At 45.6% G+C, this 24,697-nt stretch overlaps 1 protein-coding gene across 2 annotated transcripts in view; it reads left to right on the top strand.

Moving 5' to 3' along the window:
• Positions 1-330: 330 nt before the first annotated feature.
• The window catches only part of TMEM263 (transmembrane protein 263), a 31,340-nt gene continuing 6,973 nt past the window's right edge, over positions 331-24,697 (top strand). Inside the window, exons 1-4 of one of the 2 annotated variants that reach the window (XM_074949811.1) lie at positions 375-458; positions 7,565-7,614; positions 14,096-14,221; positions 15,123-15,192. In XM_074949811.1, the coding sequence (XP_074805912.1) occupies positions 15,129-15,192 (64 nt within the window). In that variant the 5' untranslated portion in view covers positions 375-458; positions 7,565-7,614; positions 14,096-14,221; positions 15,123-15,128. Of the gene's footprint in view, positions 459-7,564; positions 7,615-14,095; positions 14,222-15,122; positions 15,193-24,697 lie in introns of both variants that reach the window. The other variant, XM_074949821.1, reaches the window with a different exon arrangement.

The raw sequence follows: 24,697 nt of genomic DNA on the forward strand, positions 1-24,697 counted from the left end.
ACAGAGCTGGCCACAGGGTGGGGGATTGTGCTTCTTATCCACACACCACAGCATTCCAAGAGCAGGCGTTTCGGGGAGGCGGGGAGGAGGGGGGGCAACAGCTCAGAGTTTGGCTGATCTCCCCCCTCCCCCTTCCGCGGGACCTTTTCCCCAGCAGGGCCATGTGAGGCGGGGCCAGGGCCCATCGCCCTGCCCGGCCAGTCAGCAGCTGAGGGACGAGGGCCGGACCCCTGCCCGGCCCCGGGCGACACACGGGGGCAGGCGGGAGCCGGCGCCTGCGCGCCCCTCCGGGGGGTGGGGGCCGGGGGCCGGGCTAGGGCGGGGTCTGCGGGGCGGGCCGCGTAGGGCGCCACGTCGGCAGCGGCAGCAGCGGCAGAGCAGCGGCGCAGGAGAGTTAAGTGTGCGCCGGCCAGGGAGCGGGGTGCAGCCGGCGGGCGCCTTCCCCTTCCCGACGGCGGGTGAGTAGCGCGGGGCCACAGCAGCCTGGCCGCTCGGCGGGCGCCGGCTCCCCGGGGAGCCGCGGGGCAGCGCTGGCGGCGGAGGCTCCCGGGCTGGATTCCCATGAGCCCGGGGGGCTGCGTCGCGACAGTGGCGGGGGGGTGTCTCTGGCTGGACCCTGCCGGGTAGGAGGGAGCCTGCCGGGGGCAGAGCCGCGCATCTGGAGCCGCCCCGAGCGAGTCGCCCTGGCGCGGGGTGGGAGAGGGCACAAAGGAAAGACCTGCCCGGGTCCGCCCCCCCGGGTAACCTTCCCCCTGGGCTCCTCTTGCTCGGCCTCTCTCTTCCTGGGGCCTCGTTGTGCCGCCCTTCAGGGGTGACTCTGCTGCCCCCCGTGATGCAGAAGGGAAGCGGGGTGTGTGATGTGTCTGGCTGTAGTACACGCACATCGCTCCTTAACACCCCCCTCCCCCCCGGGAAGTTAGCATCAGCAGCTTTGGGGGCGTTAGCTGCAGGTGACACATCTCTTCCCCTCTCCCCCCCCCCCAAAAAAAAAAAAAAAGAAAAAAAAAAGAAAAAGCGGGGCTTGGCCAAGTGTAACTGAGAGCAGAATTCGGCCTTCTGTGCACTCTGGCCGGGGAGGGAGGTGTTCATGTGCCTGGAGCCGGAGGTTGTGCACAACGTGGAAGAGCAGAAGGGGGTGGGGGCAAAGAAGGAGCCCAGGCAGCCTGTGGCAGCGGCTCCAGGTTAAATCACTGCCTCTCCTGCCACGTCATTCCTGCTGTCCAAGAAGTTCCCACTTTCTGGCTTCAGGGTCCCCACTGGAGGAACTGCAGTTAGGAAGGCAGTGGTTATAAGATCACTCAAGTTTGTTTTCAGCTGACAGCAGCCTACATTGGGCCAGAGGCACCCAGAGCTTACTCAAAATAGAGAGGAAATGATAAACTGTCTCCTCACAACTTATGTGGAAATTTGCTTACATGTTCTTTGTCCTAAAATCTGATTTAGGAGATTTCCAAATATAAAATGGAAGGGAAAAACACTAGGGGATGGAGCAGGATTTTGCTTCAAAACAATATTCCTTGGTTCACCGGAGAGTCTGTTAAATTTTAATGTGTGAATGAATGCTGCAGTGGCGTTACCTGTGTTTGCAAGTTGAAAGAAATTGGACTGCATTACAGCCTTGGATTCCTCCTCTAGTTCTCAGTTAACTTCAGGATCCAGCTCAAAAGTGCCTGGGTTCTTAATTTCTCTATGGACTTTAGGCTAGGTCAAGGGTCTGGCTTTATTCTCTTCCCTTTCAACTTGTCTGGTGCTGACCCTCGCTCCATTCTTCCACAGAATCTTGTTTATTGCAACAGTTGGTGTGAAAGCCTTCTCTGCAGCTATTACTCTTTTTCTTTCTCTCTCTGCTTCAGCTATTCTCTCACAATTTCACCTGAAAATCTTTTCTTCCTTGATCATTCCTCTTTGTTTGTTTGGTTTTTTTTTTTTTTGTCTGTTTGTGCTATCCTTTATCAATTCAGAATTGTTTTGGGTTACAGTAGTAATGTAAAATATGAAACACTTGTCACAGTTTTTATCAGTGTTCCCCATAATAAGTTGCATTGTCTCCTAAATAGGCTGTTACAGCAAAATATATATGAATAAGGTATCACAAATTGTATGCAAATAGTTCATTACTTAAACTTGGTCACTATTGACTTAATGCAGCTACCTACTTGGTTTAGCCTGAAAATAAACTTATTATTTTATAACCACACCACTAGCTGTGGTGGTTGCACTAAGCTAATAGACAATCTCTGTGCAAATATTGTTGGGCAGGTCCCTGCACTTGTTCGTTAAAGCTCTCACTTACAGCCGTATGAATGAAGATATGGCAGTTTTTATATAGAAAACAATTGCAGAATGTGTCTAGCATTGCTGAGTTACTACAAGTTTATTTTTTTACCTTTAGCTTTAAACTGAAATACTTACTATTGAAGCACAGCTCACTGAATGGAAATTGGCCTGAAAGGAAGCTATGTGTTTTCATAAATCTCCTCTTGAGTAAGGGATGGAAGTACAGTAGGATTTTGTAGGTGGACAGGTAATTTAAATGCACAAATTAACATTAGCTTATACACCAACTTCTAAGGCTACCCAGTAAACACTTGTTTACTTGACTGTCACAAGAACAAATTCATATTTAAAAAGCTAAAACCCTTTGTTACCATCAAGTCAAGGTTGCAGGTACTCAGAGTTCATATTGGTATAGCGGTAGAGCCTGGGAACCTAAGTCATCAACCTAGACTCCATTGTACTAAGTATCAGGGGTTAGCCGTGTTAGTCTGTATCCACAAAAACAATAAGGGGTCCGGTGGCACCTAAAAGATAAGTGGGGTTTTTACCCACGAAAGCTTATGCTCAAATAAATCTTAGTCTTTCAGGTGCCACCGAACAGATTTATTTGAGCATAAGCTTTCATGGGTAAAAACCCTACTTATCTTTTAGGTGCTACTGGACTCCTTGTTGTTCCGTTGTACTAGACACTGTACACATTCTAAACAAAAAGAAGGCCCCTGCCCCAAAGAGCCTACAATCTAAGTATAAGACAAGAATAATCAAGTTTTAATTTTTTTAGATATCGTAGCAAAGAAAATTTAATGAGGAATTTGAAAGAGGACAAGGAACTCATTCCAGGCATAAGAGACAGCATTGGAAAAAGCACAAAGGTGCTCATATGGAAAACTTAAAGTAGGCAATGAAGGCTGACTTCACTGGCAAAGTGGAGATGGGAGACAACATCTTGGTAATGCATGAGAGATGTTAGGTAGTGGGGGACAGGCCACTTCCCTTGCCATGAGTTTAATTTCAAAAATACACATGTTGGAAAACAAACAAATGTAGAGTGAAGGTCCACTTGCATAACCTTAGCTCTGTCCCATTTAATTCAGTACCTTGCTCCTCCGTAAACCTTTTTCTGCAGTGTGATTTCTGACTACTAGCAGCAAGTACTCTCCAGAGCAGTGATGCTGTCCAGAGCATATCGAGGGTCCACTGGAGTACATAAGTAAAGAGTTCTGACTTCAAATTGTTATGGGTGTAGAGAAAATTTCTATTAGTGTTAGGTATTGTAATGTTCCCAGTTCTTCTTGGCATTGCTATAGGGACAGAGTTAAGGTTGGTATTGTGTAGGAGAAATGTTACCTTGACTCTGCACTTCAGACTTCTAACATGTTTTATTTCTTTTAATGTGGTAGATTGCTTGCTAACTGGGTTGGCTCCTGCAAACTTACTCAATGAGCCTGCTTTTAGTTGGTACTGTTCTTTCTTTGGTGGTGGTCTTGTTCGCTACTGGCACCTCTGCACTTCAGCATTGATCCAGGAATGGCTCATCTCCAGAACCAAAGAACATCCAATATTTTTCTTGCTATACTTCTGGAATTTGAGCCTGTTGCTGGATACTAGATCACAGTCCAGGGATATAAGATTTTTTTTGTTTGATTCCTCCTTCCTTTCTTCTTTCTGCACCAAAAAAAAGTTTACAAAAAGATTTACAATTTAAAGCTGCTCATATGGATGAGGGTCTGTATCTCAGGTACATTTTGGTCAACTGACCTCACATTTGCCCTGCAAACTGCACCCTGTCCCTGTCCCCAGAAATACTATGTCAGTTCTCAGGCTGATCTCACTGTGTGTGTAGATTTTAGAGAGGCTTGAAAACTGGGTTTTAAATAGAAGTCCTGTTTCTCCATAATAATACTAACACTGGGCACACTGTTGGGTCCTTACTGCATTTCTGGCTGAGTGTATGATGGTGTTGATGCACTCTCTTGTTTCAGGAACCAACAAACTTCAGACCAGTCACCTAAATTAACTGAAATAGATTTTCTTGAGAGGGGCAGCAAAAATAAGACATGCTCCTCTCCTGGAAAGCAGCGTGACCCACAGTGTGTCTGGGTGGATGCTAAACTAATAAGAACAGATTTAAAATTTTTTATTAAAGCTAATGTTAAATTATATACTACATAGGTTGAGAAAAGAGTGTACATCTGGGTATAGTGCTTAGATTATCCACAAATACAAACTTTGTTTTTAAAAGTCATATGATACATAGAGTACATAATCAGCAATAACACAAATTGAGGTGAATAGATTTAACAATACAGTTTAGATTTTAGAATCCAAATACTCGGGTACATCATGCATGGAAAAGTTATACGGAGATTTGGTTGTGGAAAGCAAAATATATCAATGAGTGGAGATTGTCCCTCAGTAATTGAGAATTAGGTAGGTTGTCCCTTTAGAAAATACAATCCATGAGGAAAGTATTTGTTACTTTCCTGTCTGCACTTCTCATCGGCACTCCAGCTCATCCCTCCTGGTATTGCCGATGTCCGGTGATGTGTTCTATGTAGATGTCCCTCAACCACCTGATGGTATCCGACACCATGAGTTGCTGCATCAGCCGAGCGTAGTGTTGACCGATTCCACGTTCTCTCAGCACTCGCTCATTATTGGGGTACGATGCTCCCAAGGCTCCGATGATTAGTGCGTGTGTCTGAATCTGGTAATCCTTAGCTCTCAAAGTATCAGCCAGAGGGGCATATTTCTCTACTTTTTGAGCTCTGGCATCGTGGAAGGCCGAGGTCCTGTTCTCAAAGGGCGCTGTGACGCCTATCATGATGATCTTCTTCCAGTCCTTGTTGGTGATGACGATGTCCTGTCGCAGTTGGCTGTTGGTTCCGGGGATGGCGGAGTTTACGGCAACCTTCCCCATGGACGGCGGGATGGCTTTGGCCAGGCGATCTTGGATGGCGTTGTGTCACAGCTGCTAGGCTCTGGAATGGGGCTTGAGGCTGCACAGGACATGGGGTAGCGTCTCGTTGGCATAGCCGCACTTCCTGCATCACTTGTCCTGATTGCTGTGGTGGACAGCTTTGTTCAGCGGGACGTAGCTGAGCTGGGCCCTGTGGATGAACCTCCAGTCGGCAAATCAGGTGAAGCTGCCCCCTGGGAGCAAGTGGTTGCTGGTGTCCCACTTGCACATCACCTCGAACACCTTGCCCTGGTCCGGCTTCCGTTTCAGGTTTTCCACATATTGGCAGCAGATGGCATCCTTCAGGGTCCTCTCCAGCATGGTTCTCGCTCTTGGAGTGATGATAGTATGATCTATATTCTTCACCTGTGGCACCAGGACTCCCAGCTCCTGGCGTTCTTCGCACCACGTCCAGTGGCAGCCGATACGCTTCTCCAGTCATGGGCACAAGTCCAGAGTGAAGCAAAGTCTCCCCCCTCTCTTCCAAATTCGCCTTCCAGCGAGCCAGTCAGGTAGGTGGCGACATCTTGGTTGGAGGGGGGTTCTGGTGAGTCGTTTCTTGACTGCATCCTGCATAGCACTTTCCGTGATTTTCCTCGCCGTGGCATCCGGGCATGACAGAAGGCGGAAGGCATGAGTGATCACTGCAACATCACACAGATCACCCATTCGAGGAACATTGGCGCTGCCCTGCCTGTGTGAGATGTACACCAGTTCATTGCTGGCCTTCTGGGGAAGAAACATCCACTTCTTTACCAGCTGTCTGGTGGTGGTGTCTACCTTGTTAAGAGGTACCTTCACCACGGCAGATCCCCTCAAGATGAATGAAATATGGGGGATCAGGAGGATGTTCAAGGTATTGATCGTCTGCCATGGTGCCAGTTGGGAGGAGTCGATCCTGGCTGCATCTCGTAGGATCTCTGCGATGGTGTCCTCCGGTGTCTGCTGGACGCGGAAACCCGTGGGTGTGCCAAGGAAGATTTAGCACTTTTAACCATAACACTTAGCACTAAGGTTTAAAGTAGGAAATTAGTAGTCAGGGGTAATCAAAATGGGAACAGTACCCTGATGAGCAGCTTAGTGGGAGTGCTTTCCTTCCAGTCTCCCTTCTTACCCCACACTTATGCTGTAGTAGAAAGTGCTAGGATTTTTTCTAAGGTGCAGTTCCTTGCATCTTGTTTTGGGGGCTGCATCTTTTGTTTCAGCCTATGGCTAGTAGGTATCTGATGAATTTTTGAAGTCTCCTGTGTTTGCTGGAAAGGAGGAGGAACTCTTTTCTTCATGACCTCGGTCTCCAAGCTTCCTGAACAGTGGTGGGCAATCAGCAGCCCGTAGGCCACACGTGGCCCGTCAGGGCAAGCCGCTGGTGGGGCACCAGACCATTTGTTTACATTTGCATGGCCGCCCGCAGCTTCCAGTGGCTGTGGTTCGCTGTTCCCGGGAAGTGGTGGCCAGGTTTGTGCCACTTCCTGCAGCTCCCATTGGCCAGGAATGGCAAACCACGGCCACTGGGAGCTGCAGGCAGCCGTGAAAATGTAAACAAATGGTCTAGTGGCCTGCCAGTGGTTTGCCCTGATGGGGCTGCAAGGTGCCCACTATTGCTCCTGACTGTTTAGGAGCATATAGGGGGATGGTAGTTCTCCGCCCCTTCCTGAGCCTGACATGGTAATTGGTTGGCTTGGAGCACTTTTCCCAGGTAAATAGTTCCAGTGCCTTTGAAGCTGCTTCTCATAATCTTTCCAAGCAGCAGTAGCAAAGTAAAATTGACCTGCTTCTTGTAAGTTTCACTCCTTCCCACAGGGTTCTGCCTAGTAGTATTGAAACAAACCAGTTATGTAGATTTCACGCTGCTGCTTGGGACACCTAGCTGTGGAAACACTGAGCAGGGTTTTGTCTGCGAACTCAGAAAGATAGTGCTGCATTAGTTCATGTTTGGAAGGTAATCTAAACTGTAACAACTAGAAACCGAACTCTTCTTAATGAAAGCTAAAATTCTGCACAAATTGCTGGTTTAAGACATCCCCCTCCCCCCCAGCTTGTTAAGGAAAGTTTCCATCTTGACACCTAGTTCCCAAGCCTTTCACATGACACTATGTGGAGTAGGTGGACATTATTCCCATTGCCCAAGACTACAGAGGTTAGAGGTGAAATAAAACTTGTGAAATGTTGGCTCTCTCCTTTAGTACTTAAGTGTCCTTATTGTATCGTTTTGGGGGAGAGGGTGTATAGTGAGAGGCTCACAAATGCATGTCAGAATGACACAAGTAAGCAAATCACTTTGGAAACACTGCCCTGTAAGATGTAATTAAAAATGTTACTTTCTCTTAGGTTTATATAGAATATCATTGTGGAAACTGCTGAATGAAGTATTATATTTGGTAAGTGATAACCTTTGTTTTATTCAGTGAAATAACTGTATTAATGCACAGGAACGTTACACAACTAATCTGAGCATTTTCTAACACTTTCTGTTTTTGTTCAGGTACTTGCAGCAGTGTTAATTTTATCATTTTGTACATCCTGAGTAGAGTCTTGTATTTGGCACCTGTAGTAACTCCTGTGCATAAGGTTGCCTACTCGTGTTCATTTTCTGTTCTAAAGAACTTCTTATTTTTTTTTCAATAACTCTGTAAAACTTTCATCTTTTGGGCTGAAACGTCCATATCTTTTGTCTGCTGAGAATAAGGGGTTTTGAAAGATTAGTCAAAGCCTTTTCAGCCACTTTTTTGAGTATGGAGCATGATAAATACTTCTGCCAGTATGTTAAAGAGGAGAAACTACAATTCCTGTTTTGAATGGCTCTAGTACCTCAAAGGTTTAGGCAGAAACAGAGACCATACGTTGGAGATGTACCTCTTGGTCAAACCAAAATGGATTTTCACTAAGTTAAGCGTTTAAAAACTGGACTTGACGTGTGTACTGGGTTTTAACATAGAGTAAGCTTTTAAGCTAATGATCTTTCTGTTTTATTAGCATTTTGCACATGTGAGAAAATAGAAAGAAAAATACCACATTGCATGTGCAAGTGTATATGGACACTCACAGAACATATTCAATGAGGCAGTGCTTCATAGAAACAGTGTCTCATTCTATATGATCTAGTAATGTGAATTAAATGAGGTAGGGTCTTCAAGGGCCCTTGCCTTATTGAGAGTGTATCTTGTGTATTCTAAGAACTTGTTTCACATGATGAAATTTCCATCCAAAAACTACATTCAAAGTATGGTAAGGTTGCAAAGTTACACTGAAAAATCAGGAAGTACCAAAATTCGGGTTCCTCATATGTCTTTAACTTTGCTACTTGTGCGTACGCTTTATGATGCACCTCTTAATCACATTAACTCATACGGTCTTATGTTTGTCTCACTTAGTATACAGGTTGGATGGTGCAGGGGGAATGAGGCAAAAATTCACAGAACTCTTTATTTTTGGCTACATTCTGTCTGCAATTATCCACCTAAAACTGGATTTATGCTGTAGTTGAGGGTACATTTTTAACATTTTTCTGTGGACATATTACACTCTGTGTAATAAATGAGGCCAGGTTTCAAAGCTCTTTAAATGCACGGGTTGGATAGCATACAGTGAATGAGACAGATCCATTCACTGAACAGCGAGGATAAAAATAAATATTCAACAGCTGCCTCACTCACTGTATTTTGTCCATCCTGAACAGTCTGATGCGAGAGTCCTGTACGAGATCAGGAACTTCTAGCAAGCAGTGTCCTTTAAGACCCAGATGGGCCCACCTTGTCCCTCCAACCACCCTCTAGTTTCTTTCACTAACATAGGAATCCTTAATTTGAGACATGGGGTTCCATATGGGCCATGCTCTCCATGAACCACTGTTTACCGTGGTAATTAACTCTTCTCTTCTCCCCCCTCCCCCCCCCCCCCCCCCCCGAGAATTGCCCATATGGATTCCCTACTCTTGGTTAATCAAAAGTGCCTAATATCTGCAATGTAGATGAGTTAACATTGATACAGGAATTCTAATTTACATAGTTCCTATCTTTTCTGAAACATGCAACTGTTTCCATATTATACATTTCTGCACTTGGTTCTCTTTTTATGTCTTCAAAGGAAAAAAAAAAAAACTATAACCTCTAGCTGTGGCATCTTAAAGCTGTGTAGTTATCTGCTCTGAAGATACCTACATAATATATAGTTGCATGGCTTTTTTGCATAACTTCATAGTTCTGCAACTTAAAACAGCAGTTTATTTTGTACTTAAGCAAAACCCCAGTTTTTGATTGCTTACTACATAATTTACTGTTTTCATCCTACAGTATTTATTCATATCTACCCATCTTTTGAAGTAGCCATGTACAAACGTTTGTATTTTTTTCAGAAAGAAATTATTTTCTGACCCAACAGCTCAAAAATAGCTGAATGGATTTTCTACACATTTACCAAAAAATTAGTCTGTTAAGAAAATTTGTCCAATAATATGTTTAGCAAAATTTCAGCCCACCAAAGACAACTTTTTGGAAAAATTGATAGGAAAATGGAGACTTTCAATAAGTAACTTGCTACTTTAATTATGAATGTTAAGTCATATATCAGGATAGATAAAATTTAATTTTAATTTAAACCAGATTTTAATTTACATGTTGCTAATGTGTTACTTCCAGTTTTAGTCTTAATAGTTAAATTGGATTTGTAGATTCCAAAGCCAGAAGGGTCCACTGTGATCTAGTCTGACTTCCTGTATTACACAGGCCATAGAACGTCTCCAAAATAATTCCTAGAGAATAGTAGAAAAACATCCAGTCTTAATTTATAAATTGCTAGTGATGGAGAGTCCACCACAACCCTTCCTGGGGTTAACTACCCTCACTGTTAAAAAACATACGCCTTATTTCCAGTCTGAATTTGTTTAGCTTCAACTTCCAGCCATTGGATCGTGTTAGATCTTTCTCTGCTAGAATGAAGATTCCATTTTGTCAAGTAGTTGTTCCCCATGTAGATACTTAGACTGCAATCAACTCACCCCTTAAACTTCTCTTTATTAAACTAAATAGATTCAGGGAGCTCAGTCTATTACTACAAGGCATGGTTTCTAATCCTTTAGTTATTCTTGTGGCTCTTTTTGAACCCTCTCCAATTTATCAATATCCTTCTTGAACTGTGGTCACCAGAACTGGACACAGTATTCCAGCAACAGTTGGACCAGTGGTAAACACAGAGGTAAAATAACCTCTCTGTTCCATCTCAGCATTCCTCTTTTGTGTGCATTCAAAGATCACATTAACCCTTTTAGCCAGTGTGTTGCACTGGGAACTCGCGTTCAGCTGATTATCCACCATGACCCCCAAATCTTCCCAGGATAGAGTTCCCCATCCTGTAAATATGGCCTACATTCTTTATTCCTAGGTGTATACATTTATACGTATCAAAACGCATATTGCTTGCTTGCGCCCAGCTTACTAAGCAGTCCAGATCGCTCTGTATCCGTGACCTGTCCTTTCATTTCCCCCATTTTTTGTGTCATCTGCAAATTTGTATCCGTGATTGTTTGTTTTCTTCCAAGTCATTGATAAAAACATTATAGCATAGGGCCAATAACTGATCCCTGCGGGACCCCACTGGCAACACACTCACTCACTCGATGATTTCCTGTTTACAGTTACATTTTGAGATCTATAACAGCTTTTAATCCACTTAATCCATGTTAATTTTATCTTTTTAGGTTTTTAATCAAATGTTGTTTGGTACCAAGTCAAATGCCTTACAGAAGTCTAGGTGTATTATCTCAACACTTACATTTATCAACCAAACTTGTAGGCTCATCAAAAAAAGATACTAACATCAAGTTAGTTTGACAGGATCTGTTTTCCATAAACTCATGTTGATTGGTGTTTAATTAAAGGAGGGTAATATAATTAAGTCCTGCATCAGCCACTCCATTATCATGCACAGGATTGATGTCAGACTGACAAGCCTTGCTGCATATGTGCATAGAATAATCCATTTACCTACCTCAAAAATAGTCTCTTCTGGAGTGGAACACAACCGCTGTTTTATAGAACATTGCAATATTACTTAATTTAGGTATCACAACTAAATAAAACACTACCTTCAGTGTAGTAGTTTTAAACATTTATTGTATTCACTTTAAAATGCAGATCTTGCTTTCTAGTACACTTTCTTCAGGAATATGAACACCTTTTTTTTTTCCCTTTTGTTTGTCATCTACACATCATGGTGAATGTCCTTTATTAATGTATAAAATAGCCTTTTTTAAAAAGTACTTTCCATTACAATGGGCTCAGATCAAATACAATTGGCATAGTTTGTCACAGAAGTTTCACAGACCTGTATTGCTGGAGGTCGAATATTTTGGGGAGGGATCCCTTTGAATCTGGCTAATCAGCCTCATTGATGAGCCCCTAATATCTTAAGAGAGTTGGTTCTCTAGTTAACTGGACAACTTCTGAGTAGAAAAGAGCTTTTATAGTTACGGTGTAGGGTTTTTGTTTTTTTTGCGGGGGTGGGGGGCGTCTCCTTTGCATGGAGTGAGCTGTAGCTCACGACAGCTTATGCCAGTCAGAATTGTTGGTTATTTGTCACCTTCCCTAGTACTGATAATTAGTAGGTGTTGGTTATTCGACAAACTTGTTTAAACACAACCCATGATACTACTAAAATCCAATACATGCCTTAAAGTACTGGTATAATAGATCAGCAGTTCTGAAGCTTTGAAACCTAGCATTTCATGTGTAAAAACTCAAAAGTACTCATCATAGCACCTTTTGTAACTATAATCAGTACAATTCTAACAGATTCTGATAAACCAACCTGAGAACTAGAGAACCATGATACTAGCTGTAGTATTTAGATGTCGGCAAGCTATTTCTGTGATGACATTAAACTGATAAAGGAGATGGCTGAATGTAAACTAGATTAAAATAAGTACAATATTACAACATGAATTAGAAACTGACAAATGGAGATAAGTTTTAATGTTTTAACTGTTTAAACCGTCAAGTTTGTGGATGACATCTGAGGAACAGTGCAGGGTTCAATGTTTAATGTTTTCACTTATTGTAGACCCCAATAATCTAAAGGGAGATGTAGACTAGTAAATAAGAATTGCCATACCAAATCAGACCAGTGGTCCTTCTAGTCCGGTATCCTGTGTCAGTATCAGATGCTTCAGGGGAATTGGCAAGAAATCTTGAAGTAGACAATTATGGAATAATCCTCTTCCCAGGGGAAGCTTCTTCCAGTCCACTAATGGGCAAGGATAGTCTTAAACTCTCATACTTCATGGTTTATATCCCACTAAAACAATATTGTTTTACCGCTGTCTAATGTAGCACTAGATACGCATTATCCATAGAAATATCTGACTTAAAAAAAAATCCTATTTGGCTCTTTGCTTCAAAGATTCCTAGTGGCAGGGTGTTCCACATGTTAACTATGCTGCTCCCCCTCCCCCCCACAAGCTTTTCCCTTGTCAGTTTCAGATTTGCTGCTATTCAGTTTCACTGAACATACTTTCCTTCTTTTATTATATGAAGGACAATAAAAGCATCTTTTTACCTTTTCTGTACCTCTTGTTTTATATACTGCTATCCTTTCTTTTATGCTTCATCTTTAGACTCGGAATTTCTAGTCTGAAATTCATCTCCCAACTTGCTGCCTGTTCACCTACCTTTGTCAGGTCCATCTGAAGTTCTTAGTTATCTTCTAGTTCCAACTAACCTAAATTTTGTATAGCTGTTCACTTAGTTACCTCTTTGTCGTACTTCTCCCCATCCCATCTGTCTATTTTGTCAAACTTTGTTTCTGTCTGTCATGTATAGTTTGAGCTCTTTGGGACAGGCATGATTGTCTTTTTGTTTCATGTTTGTACCCATGCCTGGCAGAATGGGACTCTGATGCTTTTTGGGGGCTGATAGGTGGTATCTGTGAAACTTATTACCTCACTGGTCACCACCTTTTTCTGTTCATTAGTACATATATTTAAACAGGTAGTCCTGGCATTAAACCTTGTGGCCCCCTGCTAATCTTTTTGCCATGTTCAAAACTGTCCATTTATTCCTATTCTCCGTTTTTGTCTCCTTAGCCAGTTTCTAATACCTGGCAGTAAGGATAAAAAGCAACAATGTGACTCTGTAATTTCTTTACCAGTCTCTTGTGAGGATCTTTTACAGACGTTCTTGAAAGGCCAAACAGTTTCAGCTGGTTCTCCTTTAGACACTATTTAGTTGATGCGTTCAAAGGATTCTGATAGCTTAGAAAGGCATAATTTTTATAGAAGGTAAGCTGATTAGTCTATCATATATTCATCTGGTTGGTCTCTAATTCGGATTTTAATTATCACTTCAATCAGTTTGCCAAGTACTGAAAGGTTTACTAGTCAGTAGTTCTCAATATCTGCCATAGCATCTATTTTTTTAAAGCTATTTTTCATTTCTCTCAGGGTAACTGCTCCTAAAGATTGCAGTTTGTTACAGCACCTTCATTAGCAATTCGTCGTGTTCGTTCAGAACTCTTGGATGTATAACATCTGGCCCTATTGACTTCTCTGTTAGTTTCTGTGTGTTGTAACACCTTCTCTGTGAATGTTTGTCTCTTATATTACCTCATCTTTATTACCTGACAAGAGTAGGTCTGAGGTACCTATCTTGTCAACATAGTCTGTAGTGAAGAGTCATGCAAAGAAATAACTTCGCTTTTCTACAGCGTCCTTATGAGCTTCAATTGCTTCCTGTGGGCGTAGCATCTCACAAACTGCAGTCCTCTGATCTGTATACTTCAGCTATTGCACTACAAGTTCCTTTTAGCCCTCCTAATTGCAGTTTTACATTTCATCTGCTATAGCTTATGCTCATTTCTATTGTCTTCCAGGTTTGGATTTCCACTTTCTGAAGGATATCTGTTTGGCTCAAATAATCCCTTGATCCTTGCCATTTTGCCAACCATAGTTACGGCTTATTTTTTTTCTTGCCTTCCTAGTTCCTTTTCTCTTTAAAGGTATGTGTGTATTCTGAGAGGTATGCTTTAGTAGCCTCCATGATAAGTCTAAGGACTCTAATTTTACGTTCCAGTTTAGAGTCTTTCTTGACTAGATAGTGCACTTTCTGAAATTCAATACTCATTATTGGTATGATGTTTGAGAGTATCTAACTTAATTATATTGTGGTTGCTATTAGGGGGCTCAACTGTGGTTGCTACTTGAACAAAATCCTTACTTAAGACTGAGATGGACCTCTCAGTGTGCGCTAGAACTAGCTGGTCCGAAAAGCAATTGTTTAAGGCATAGAGAAGCAACTTGATGGGTCTTTGTGCAGATGCTTAAAATAGCCCATTATTACTGTTGCTGCCTCTCCTAATCAGGAAACCAGTATAGAACCCTGGTGTATTTTTATGACTTGGAATTTTTACCCATTCAAATTCTGCTGTATGTTCCCTATCACTTAAATTGTCTCTCTAGGTTCGAAAGAATCTCTTGGATATAGTATGCTCTCCTGCACCTCTACCATTTAATTTGTTCTTCTGTAATTTATAGCCAGGTATTGCAGTATCCCATTGGCTTCTTCACGCCCACCCCTTTTCTCCAGCAAGTCTAAGGCAATCCCTCCAAGACAGGGTTAAGACATGCTAGTGAGGCAAGGAGGCTTGCACTGTGTCGTCTGACCCTGTTCTATGCTTAAAGACTCCATTTTCTAGAACTCTTCACCAGTATTGAAATTGGGGAGATGAATCTGAACCCGCAGCCATCAATAAAAATAGTAATGAATATGCTGTTTGCTTATTATCTCATACAGAAAAGAGGGTCCTTTTGAGGGAACTTTTATGTGCATATATTTAAATTTTAAAATTGTTTCAGATTTTACCAGAAATGATATACAGTAGATGTGAATTTCTTTTTTAGGCAATAATGAATCAAACGGACAAAAATCAAGAGGACGTTCCTTCATACCTTAATGACGAACCACCAGAAGGTAGATACAAAGTTTGTTATCTTTTTATTTGATGGTAAGAAAATGAGCTGAAGAGCAGTGCATTTCTGAAAAGAATGACTGAGAATAATTTATCCCTGCACACAAGGATTAAGCTAAGTACTCTAATTTGTTTTAATGACATTCTTTTATTGCTGCTAGCCCTGAAGAACTAACACATTTAAGATTGAGTGAGTTGGTTTCTATTCTGTCTGCACAACAACAGAATTGTTTACTAAGTAAAATTTATTGCCCAGTGCAAACCCATTGAAGGCAGTGAGGTTGCACAAGTATTAAAAGGCATAGTTTTAAGACTGAGTTTGCATTATTGTAACTGAGAGCACAATTTGCCAGTTGAACCTTTATTACTAGTGTTAATGTGTGAGATGGAAAGAGCTCGGTTTGACTTTCAGATCCTAGGCTGTATTTGAAGGGCTGGCAGCTTAAAGAAAAAGATCTAGTTAAAATACGTCTGATTCAGGAATCATTGAGACAAACATTGAACCTGATGACCAGTTTTGGAATCTGATGATATAAAAGCATCTTATTCAATTTCTGTTGACTTTAACCAAAATCAAATCTGTTCACTTATTCTGATGAGCTTTTTCTTCTGTTAGTGCTGCAGAGGAGAAATATGGCTGTAGGCGAGTGAGCTGGATTTTTTTTCTCGGTTGCACATCAGCAGAATTATTAACTGAGTTCTGTTTGCAGAATTGTCTGGCATGTAATCTCCTCCTAAAACCAAATACTTTTTGAGCAGCCAGGTTGTCTCTGTTGTGCTGGGTTGTTTTCCTCACAATCCGCGCACACAATCTGGAGATCACTGAGTGGCAAACACTGAACCCAGGATCCCATGTTCTTTAGTCACGCTTCAAAATATAATAGTACTTGAAAGCTATATTTGTGTGCAGGCTTTTTCTAGGTTGTAGAAAAAGCTAAGGCTGTAAGAAAACTGAGTGAGTGGCATTGCGGCTGGGTGCAGGAGGTTTCAATGCCACTTACATTTGTTCACCCACCCCTTTATCATGAGTCAGAGGCAGATGAGGAAGATAGGGCTGGCTCTGCTTGCTGGCTTGGTTTTGTGCTGAATACCACTGCTGGCACTTGGCCCTGCTGGCACTAGCCTCGCATTTTGCCTACGTGCAGTTCTGCCGCTGCTAGATGGTGCAAGCTGGGCCCACCAACCAGCAGTGGTCCTTTGTGATCTTAAGGACTTTGCCTTTTGTGGCTGCTCAGTCTCGCCAAGGGATGAGCTTGGGGAGGTCCCAACAAGTGAGGCCAGGTAAGAGCTGGGGCTTTTGCCTGCACAGGGCTGGGATAGGGGAGCTCCAGTGGTGCCAGTCCCCACCCCACAGGACCTCCAAGGCTCTCTGGGGATGGCTCTGGGGTACAGGTGTTTGTCGTCCGTCCGTCCCCCACACCTAACCTGGGGATTGGAGGAATGGGGGGCAGGGTATCCAGCCCCTTTTAGAGGGTAAAGACCCTGCTGCCAACTCAACATCTAGGCAGTTACAGAACAATAGTTCAGGTCCTGCACACCACCTCAGACTGCAACTTTAACAAACTGGCCACAACTTTTGGACCAAAAAATCACAACTTTCTTACAGCATTAGTTACGCATTTAAAATGAAATAAGTTTTTTGTTTACTATTTAGTAGTGCCTCCTAACTATAGAAAGAAGGGGGTCCAGTGGGTTAATATTGTCCTATTGGTAACAATAGTGAGGGGTAATAGGTACAAAATGCAGGGTTGGCAGGGGAAGAAAAGCAAACTGATTCCCTAGCACAGTGGTTCTCAACCTCTTCCATACTGCAAACCCATGTTACAGCAGCAAAGTCTTGAGACTTCCTTCCTAGCTATAAGGAAAAGGAAGGTGGGTAGGATGTTCTGAGACCTATTTACAATCCCTACTGTCAAGCCTAAGCACTAGCACAGAGGTGAGCAAACTATGGCCTGCAGGACCCTCTTCCCCGGCCCCTGAGCTCCTGGCCTGGGAGGCTCGCCCCTGGCCCCTCCCCTGCTGTCTCCCTCCCCCTCCCCCTCAGCACGCAATGCTCTGGGCAGCACAGTTGCAGAGCTGCAGCCTGACCCGGTGCTCTGGGCGGCGTGGCTGTAGCACCACCAGCCGCCGGTACTCCAGGCAGTGCGGTAGGGGAGTTGGGGGGTGGTGGTCAGGGGGTAGGGGTGAGGATAGGGGTTGGGTTGGTGAGAGGGCGGGGAACGGGGGCAGGGGTCCTGGGCGGGCAGTCAGGAAGTGGGGGGGGTTGGATGGGGCAGGGGGGCAAGTCAGGAATGAGAGCGGGGATTGGATGGGGTGGCAGAGGGCAGTCATGGGTGGGAGGTCCAAGGGTGGTCAGGGGACAGGGAGCAGGGGTAGGAGTCCCAGGGGGGCCGTCATGGGACGGGGGGTTGGATGGAACAGGAGTCCTGGGGGAGCTGGCGGGGGCTGGATAGGAGGTGGGGGCTGGGACATGCCTGGCTGTTTGGGGAGACACAGCCTCCCCTAACCGGCCCTCCATACACTTTTGGAAACCCGATGTGGCCCTCAAGCCAAAAAGTTTGCCCGCCCCTGCTCTAGCATGTTGTACCCAAATTTTAGTTTTTAAAGAGGTACAGTAGAACCTCAGTTACGAACACCTCAGGAATGGAGGTGTTACAAAACATTATGGTGGTTCTTTCAAAAGTTTACAACTGAACATTAATATAGCTTTGAAACTTTACTATGCAGAAGAAAAATGCTGCTTTTAGCCATCTTAATTTAAATGAAACAAGCACAGAAACAATTTCCTTACCTTGTCAAATCTTTTTTAAATTTTCCCTGTATTTTTTTTTTTAGTAGTTTATGTTTAATACAGGACTGTACTTGAATTTTTTGGTCCTCTTCTCTCCTTTTCCCCCCCCCCCCCAGTCAGTTGGTAATTCTGGTGTTTGTAACGCCTGAGGTTCTACTGTACTGTTATTTTTAAGTCCATAGAGAATGGGTTGTATTTAAATCTGCTCAAATTGTGTACATGGGATAGCTCAAGTTAACTTTCAGTCTTTGTGGAAGAAAAATAAGACAGGTGTGCTCTTCTCAGCTTCCTACATTCATTATCTTGAGCAAGTCAGACAGATTCCCAATTTAACAATGGTATTTTGTTCTTTCTCCAAAAATTCTTGAATTACTTAAGGTAAACTCATCTCTTCATCCCTTTTGTCATAAACTAATGTCTCAATCTGGCAACACTCTATTTCGTGCACATCAGCTGAGTAGAGAGATTGGGGGGGGGGGGGGGGGAGAGGAAGAAATTAAAGCACTGCCAAAACTGGATAAGAGTGAAGGGGAAAGAGTAGAAGATGAACTGACAGAACAGAGAGAGAAGGGGATAAAAACACCATGGAGGAGATACTGCTCATTTGTTAACAAAAAGATGGCTGAGGAGGAGGATTGCAGAGAGGAATGCTATTCTCCCTCTCCCCCGCCCCCCGAAATGGAGTATGGAGGGTAAAGATGTTCAGACTGAACGTAAGGAAGAGAATAAACACTTGCGGGGGGGGTTGTGTTCTCTTCTCTCCCCCCCCCCCCCCCCCCCCGTGTAACCTTGTATTTGGGTTGACAGAACTGGTCAGAGGGGAGAAAATGTATGAAATGGTAAATAAAAATCTTGCAGGTATTTTAGGGAATTTTTTTTTAAAAAATGTCTAACTTGAAAAAATGCCAATTTCAACTAGCTATAAACACCCCAGTTAGTTGAGTAAAAATATTTATTACAAATTGTTTCCCAATCAAATCAATTCCTTCTTAATCATGAAGGCATGATATTACTTACTCTCTCCTCTGTTATGAAAGTGAAATCCATTGGATTCAGTGGACTTTCGTTTTACGATGTCAGAGTTTCATTTTTGTATCTTAAATCTTAGTGGGCTACGTTCTGGTGTTATTCTGTGAGTGTTACCATTGACTTCAGTAGGACTGTCTGCGAGGAAAGAATTTCTTAACCTGTGCATGGGTGTCAGAATTGGACCCTAAACTAGTGCTCACATGGCTGATGTTAATTGGAGTGGGGGGAGGAAATGGAATAGAACTTCTAAGCAGGGCAAAAATTCTGAGGATGACCTTTCGGTTTCCAGTGCAGACTTCATAGTTTATGTACTTAGTTATGCAGCTTCTGTAATTAAATGTTTAAGCTGTCCTGAAGAACTTTTCTGGCCTTACATGTCATATGGGGCCTTCATATCTGATGCAATTCTAAAAATTCATCACTTTAAAGAGATGGCCAAACATGGATGCCTGCCAGTTTCAGTCTTGGCATGAAGATCAGTTCTCTAAGAATTTCTTGGCAGGCTTCTCTTTTGAGGAAAGGCTTAGCTCTAAGGTCACTTGACCAGTCTTTTGTAGAATTTGGAAGCCCTTTATGCCATCGCTTTACAAACGTGACACCTGGCTAGTCCCAGGAGGTTCAACAACAAGAAATGGTTACTCACCTTCTCGCAACTGTTGTTCTTCGAGAAGTGGTGGTCATGTCCATTCCAATCAGGTGCGTGCACGTGCGCAATAGCCAGAAGATTTTTCCCCTAGCAGCATCTGTGGGGTCAGCCTGGGTGCCCCCTGGAGTTGCGCCTTCATGGTGCCCAATAAAGGGCCCTGCCGACCAGCCACTCCCTCAGTTCCTTCTTGCCGGCTACTCCGACGGAGGGGTAGGAGGTTGGGTATTTGAATGGACCTGAACAACACACCTTGAAGTGCAACAGTTATGAGAAGGTAACTGTTTTTTCTTCAAATGCTTGTTCATGTCAATTCCAGTCAGGTGGCTCTCAAGCCCAAGTTCAGGAGGCGGGGTCAGAGTTATCCACTGACTGGAGCACTGCTGTACCAAAGGCTGCATTGTCTCTGGCATGCTGGGTAATCGCATAGTGCGTGGTGAAAGTGTGAATGGAAGACCATGTCGCCGTTCTGCAGATTTCCTGAGTGGGAACCTGAGCCAAGAACGTTGTTGATGAAGCCTGCGCCCTGGTGGAATGCGCAGTGATTGGAAGTGCAGGAACCCCCGCCAGGTTGTAGCACTCACAAATGCAGGATGTGCTCCATGATGAAATGCATTGTGACGACACAGGCAGACCTTTCATTCTGCCCGCCACCCCCACGAATAACTGGACCGATTTTTCTGAACGGCTTCATTCTCTCAATGTAGAAGGCTAGTGCCCTATGGACATCCAGTGACTGAAGTCTCTGTTCCCTGCCACTAGAATGCGGCTTAGGGTAGAATACCAGGCGAAAGATGTCCTAGTTGATGTGAAACTGTGATACAACCTTTGGTAGGAAAGCAGGATGAGGTCTGAGCTGAACCTTGTCCTTATAGAACACAGTGTAGGGCCTCTGATGTTAGGGCCTTAAGTTCAGACGCTCTCCTGGCCGAGGTTATCACTACCAGGAATGCGACCTTGTAAAAGGGGTAGAGCAGGGAGCACAACGCCAAGGGTTCAAAGGGCGGTCCCATGAGTCTAGAAAGGACCAGGTTGAGGTCCCAAGCCGGGACAGGCTGCTGGACATGAGGGTATAGCCTGTCGAGTCCTTTTTGGAAACCGGTTGACCATCGGGTTAGTTAAGACAGAGCGGCCCTCCACGCCTGGGTGGAAGGCCGAGATGGCAGCCAAGTGAACCCTTACTGATGACATTGAAAGCCCTTGGTGCTTCAGATGGAGGAGGTAGTCCAGAATAAGCGGCATCGAGGCCAGTGTTGGGAAGGAATGGTGCTGTGCTGACCAGATTGAAAATCTCTTCCACTTGGCAAGGTAGGTAGCTCTCGTAGAGGGTTTCCTGCTGCCAAGGAGGACTTGTCTAACCTGATCTGAACAGGGACGCTCCACCGGGTTCAACCATGGAGCTTCCATGCCATGAGGTGCAGAACCTGAGACTTGGATGTTGGAGACGACCATGGTATTGTGTCAGAAAGTCTGGGGAGAGCAGCAGGGCAACTGGAGCTTCCACGGACATATCTAGGAGAGATGTGTATCAGTGCTGGCGGGGCCAGGCTGGAGCTATCGATATGACCTGAGCTCATTCCCTCCAGATCTTGAGGAGTACCTTGTGAACAAGTGGTATGGGCGGAAAGGCATATAGGAGACAACCTTCCCATGGGAGGAAGAATGTGTCCGCTCTGGAGCCCGGGCTGTGATTTTTGGAAGGAGCAGAACTGCTGGCACTTCCTGTTGCATTGCATGGTGAATAGGTCTATTTGGGGAAATCCCCACCTCTGGAAGATTGAATTCATGACATCCGAGTGAAGGGACCACTTGTGGCTGTGAAAGGACCGGCTGAGGTGGTCCGCCAGCTTGTTCTGTACCCCAGGGAGGTCAGACGCTTGTAGGTGTATTGAATGTTCTACATACGTCCCACAACATGAGGGCTTCTTGGCCCGGGGAGAGGAGCCTGCACCCTCCCTGTTTGTTGATATAGAACATTGCCCTTGTGTTGTCTATCATAACTGATCCACATTGTCCCGTTAAGTATGCCCGGAAGGTCTGGCACGCCAGGCGCACCACTCTCAGCTCTCTGATGTTGATGTGGAGAGCCAGATCCGCCAGAGACCCTGTGTCCTGCGGTCTCCTAGATGTGCTCCCAAGCCCAAGTCTGATGTGTCCGTCATTAGCAAAAGAGACGACTGAACTGGAGAAGGGGACTCCTGAGCATGCCTCCTGAGGGTCGAGCCACCACAGGAGGGAGTCGAGGACCAGGTGAGGCAGGGTCACGATCCTGTCCCAGCTGTCCTGGGCTGGTCAATACACCAATGATAACAGTGACTGGAGCAGTTGGAGCCTGAGTCTGGCATGCTGCACCATGTAGGTATAGGAAGCTGTGTCCCAGAAGCTTCAGGTAGTTTTTTGCTGTGGTTGTGGGAAACTGTCTGAGACCTAGAATGATACCGACCAGGGTTTGGAACCTCGCTTCCGGCTGCTATGCCCTGGCTTGGATTGAGTCCAGTACTGCCCCTATAAACTCTATTCTCTGACCGGGGGACAAAGTTGATTTTCTTTCATTTAGAAGGAGATTGTCGAAGGTGGCCCTGATAAATTTGACTCGAGCTTCCACTTGGTGAAGACTTGAGGCGCTGCTGACAGGCCGAACAGAAGGATGGTAAATTGGTAGTGGGTATTGTTCACCACAAACCTGAGGTACTTCCTGTGGGGCTGAGTGATCGCACTATGAAAGTAAGCATTCTTCAAGTCGAGGGCGGCATACCAGTCTACTAGATCCAAGGGGTGATAGAGGTCAACGAGACCATGAGGAATTTGAGTTCCTTCCTGAACTTGTTGAGTTCTCGCAGGTCCAGGATGTGCCTGAGGCTGCCTTTGGCTTTCGGTATTAGGAAATAACGGGAATAAAAGCCCTCGCCCCTGTGCTACTGAGGAACCTCCTCCACTGCCCCTAAAGATAAGGAGCTGCTCGTGAGAAGGGTCCCTGAAGAGGAACAGGGAAGTGGGGGTGGAAGGGCGGGAGGGCACAGAATTGGATGGGGTATCCCCTCTACCATGCGGAGCACCCAGCGGTCTGAGGTGATACGGGATCATGCCCAGTAGAAAGGGGGTAGCGGGACGAGAAGGTAAGGCGGGGTGGATCCAGTCTTTGTGGTACACCATCCCAGACCATGCCTTCAAAAGGCCGGTTTGGGCCCTGAAGACAGCTTGGGGTGTCCCAAGCCCTGGCCAGAGGGTTGACGTGGCCTTCTCCTGTTGGTCCTGTTTCTCCTCCTGGACCCGTCCTGGCGGTTCTGGTGACTGAACTTCTGAGGAGGCTGTGGACGGAAGTGTCTCTGCTGCGTTGACGGTGTATAGAGGCCCAGGGACCTGAAGGTGGCTCTGGAGTCCTTTAGGCTGTTTAGCCTCTTGTCCATTTTCTCAGAAAAAAGAGTCTCCCCCTCAAAAGGCAGGTCTTGTAAAGTCTGCTGGACTCCATAGGGGAGACAAGAAACCTGGAGCTGAGCCCCTTCTCATGGCTACGCCTGTGGCCATAACCCTGGTGGCAGCATCTGCGCCATCAAGTGCTGCCTGCAGGGACGCCCTGGAGATCAGTCTCCACTCCTCGACCAAAGCTGAAAATTCGGCTTTCGGAGTCTGAGGGGAGCAACTCCGTAAATTTAGTCATGTCCGTAATTGTCTTTATAAACGTAAGGCGATACAGGAAGGGCCAGAGGGGGCCAGGATGTCGGCCATAGGATCTGCATCATCTACCACTTCCTTCGCCTTATTGCCCAGACCCTGGGGGACCTGGCGCAGCAACTGCTTTAACATCCTGGAGTCTTCCAGAGCAGGGGCTACGGAAGGGCCTCATCTAGTGAAGAGGAGGAGCCGGAGGAGGAGGTTGCTCTCTACCATCCCCACCCGAGGGATCTTGTGACCCTGAGGGGACTGTGGTCGGTTGGCCCCGGTCCCAGTGCCGTGAAGGGTTGTGGGTATTGGTGCCCATGTCGGGTCCCGGGCCAGTGCAGACACCTGGCATAGCATCTGCACCGGAGTCTTCATGACGATGCTGGTGCCGAAGGTGCAGCCAGCACTGTCGCAATGAGCCGCTGACACCTCCAGTGTCGAGGGCGGCGCCACAGTTGGTGCCGATGATGGTGTCACGGCCGACAGCGTTGATGCCGTCATGGCGGAACAAACATTGCGGACGCCACTGATGCAGCTCCTGAGCGGGATCCTTGGCTCTGACCCTGGCCTTGATGGAAAGCCCACGGAGTCCAAAAGAGGCAGGTTCTGCCATTGTGAGGGCCACTGCATCAGGCAGGACCTTCTGTGGTGCCTTGAGCTGGACCTTCTGCTCCTACTATAGTCAGAGCGGTACGACTCCGACTCTGATGTTTCAGAATAGGAGATCCAGGGCAGCGCTGCACCTCTCATTGTAGAGCGTTGGGAGCCTGGGGACCGACTGCGCTCCCTGGATGGAGGCGCTGGCGTCGGTGGGTGATGGGGATCAGCATGACGACATCACCGGCTTTTCCTTTGACTGAACGGAATGCTGGGATGGAGCCTGTGGTGCCGGTGCATCCTCCTGCCTCGGGGACAAGAATGGCGCCGTGAGTCTCAGCAGGTCCTGCGCCACCTCAAAAGCCTCTGGTGAGGGGTTCGGTGAGTGTGATGGGCCTGGACTCGACTGCCTCACTTGGGCAGGAGTCGATGTAGCCCCACTGTGAGCTTCAGAGCCGTGGCCTGACTGAGTTGTCACAGATGGCTGGTCCCTGGATCTTGCCAAGGGGGATCGGCCTTTTTCCATCCTCTTCTTCTGCGCCAGCAATTGGGACTGGTGCCGAAGGCTGGAGTGCTCCTGAGAGACTTCATGACTGTGCCGAGCCTCCTGGGCAGTGTCTTGTCTGTCTTTGCCCCAGCTCTGGAAGACTCCAGGAAGATGGCACTGGAGTGCTCTGTGCCGAAGACGTACTGGGAGTGGGATCCCCAGCACCTGGGTCCGACTGAAGTTGGAGAGCTGCCTCCATGAGGAGGATTTTAAGCCGCTGCTCCCTCTCCAAGAGTTCTC

The sequence above is a fragment of the Natator depressus genome, chromosome 1 (assembly GCF_965152275.1).
Source record: "Natator depressus isolate rNatDep1 chromosome 1, rNatDep2.hap1, whole genome shotgun sequence".
NCBI classification, from domain to species: domain Eukaryota; kingdom Metazoa; phylum Chordata; order Testudines; family Cheloniidae; genus Natator; species Natator depressus.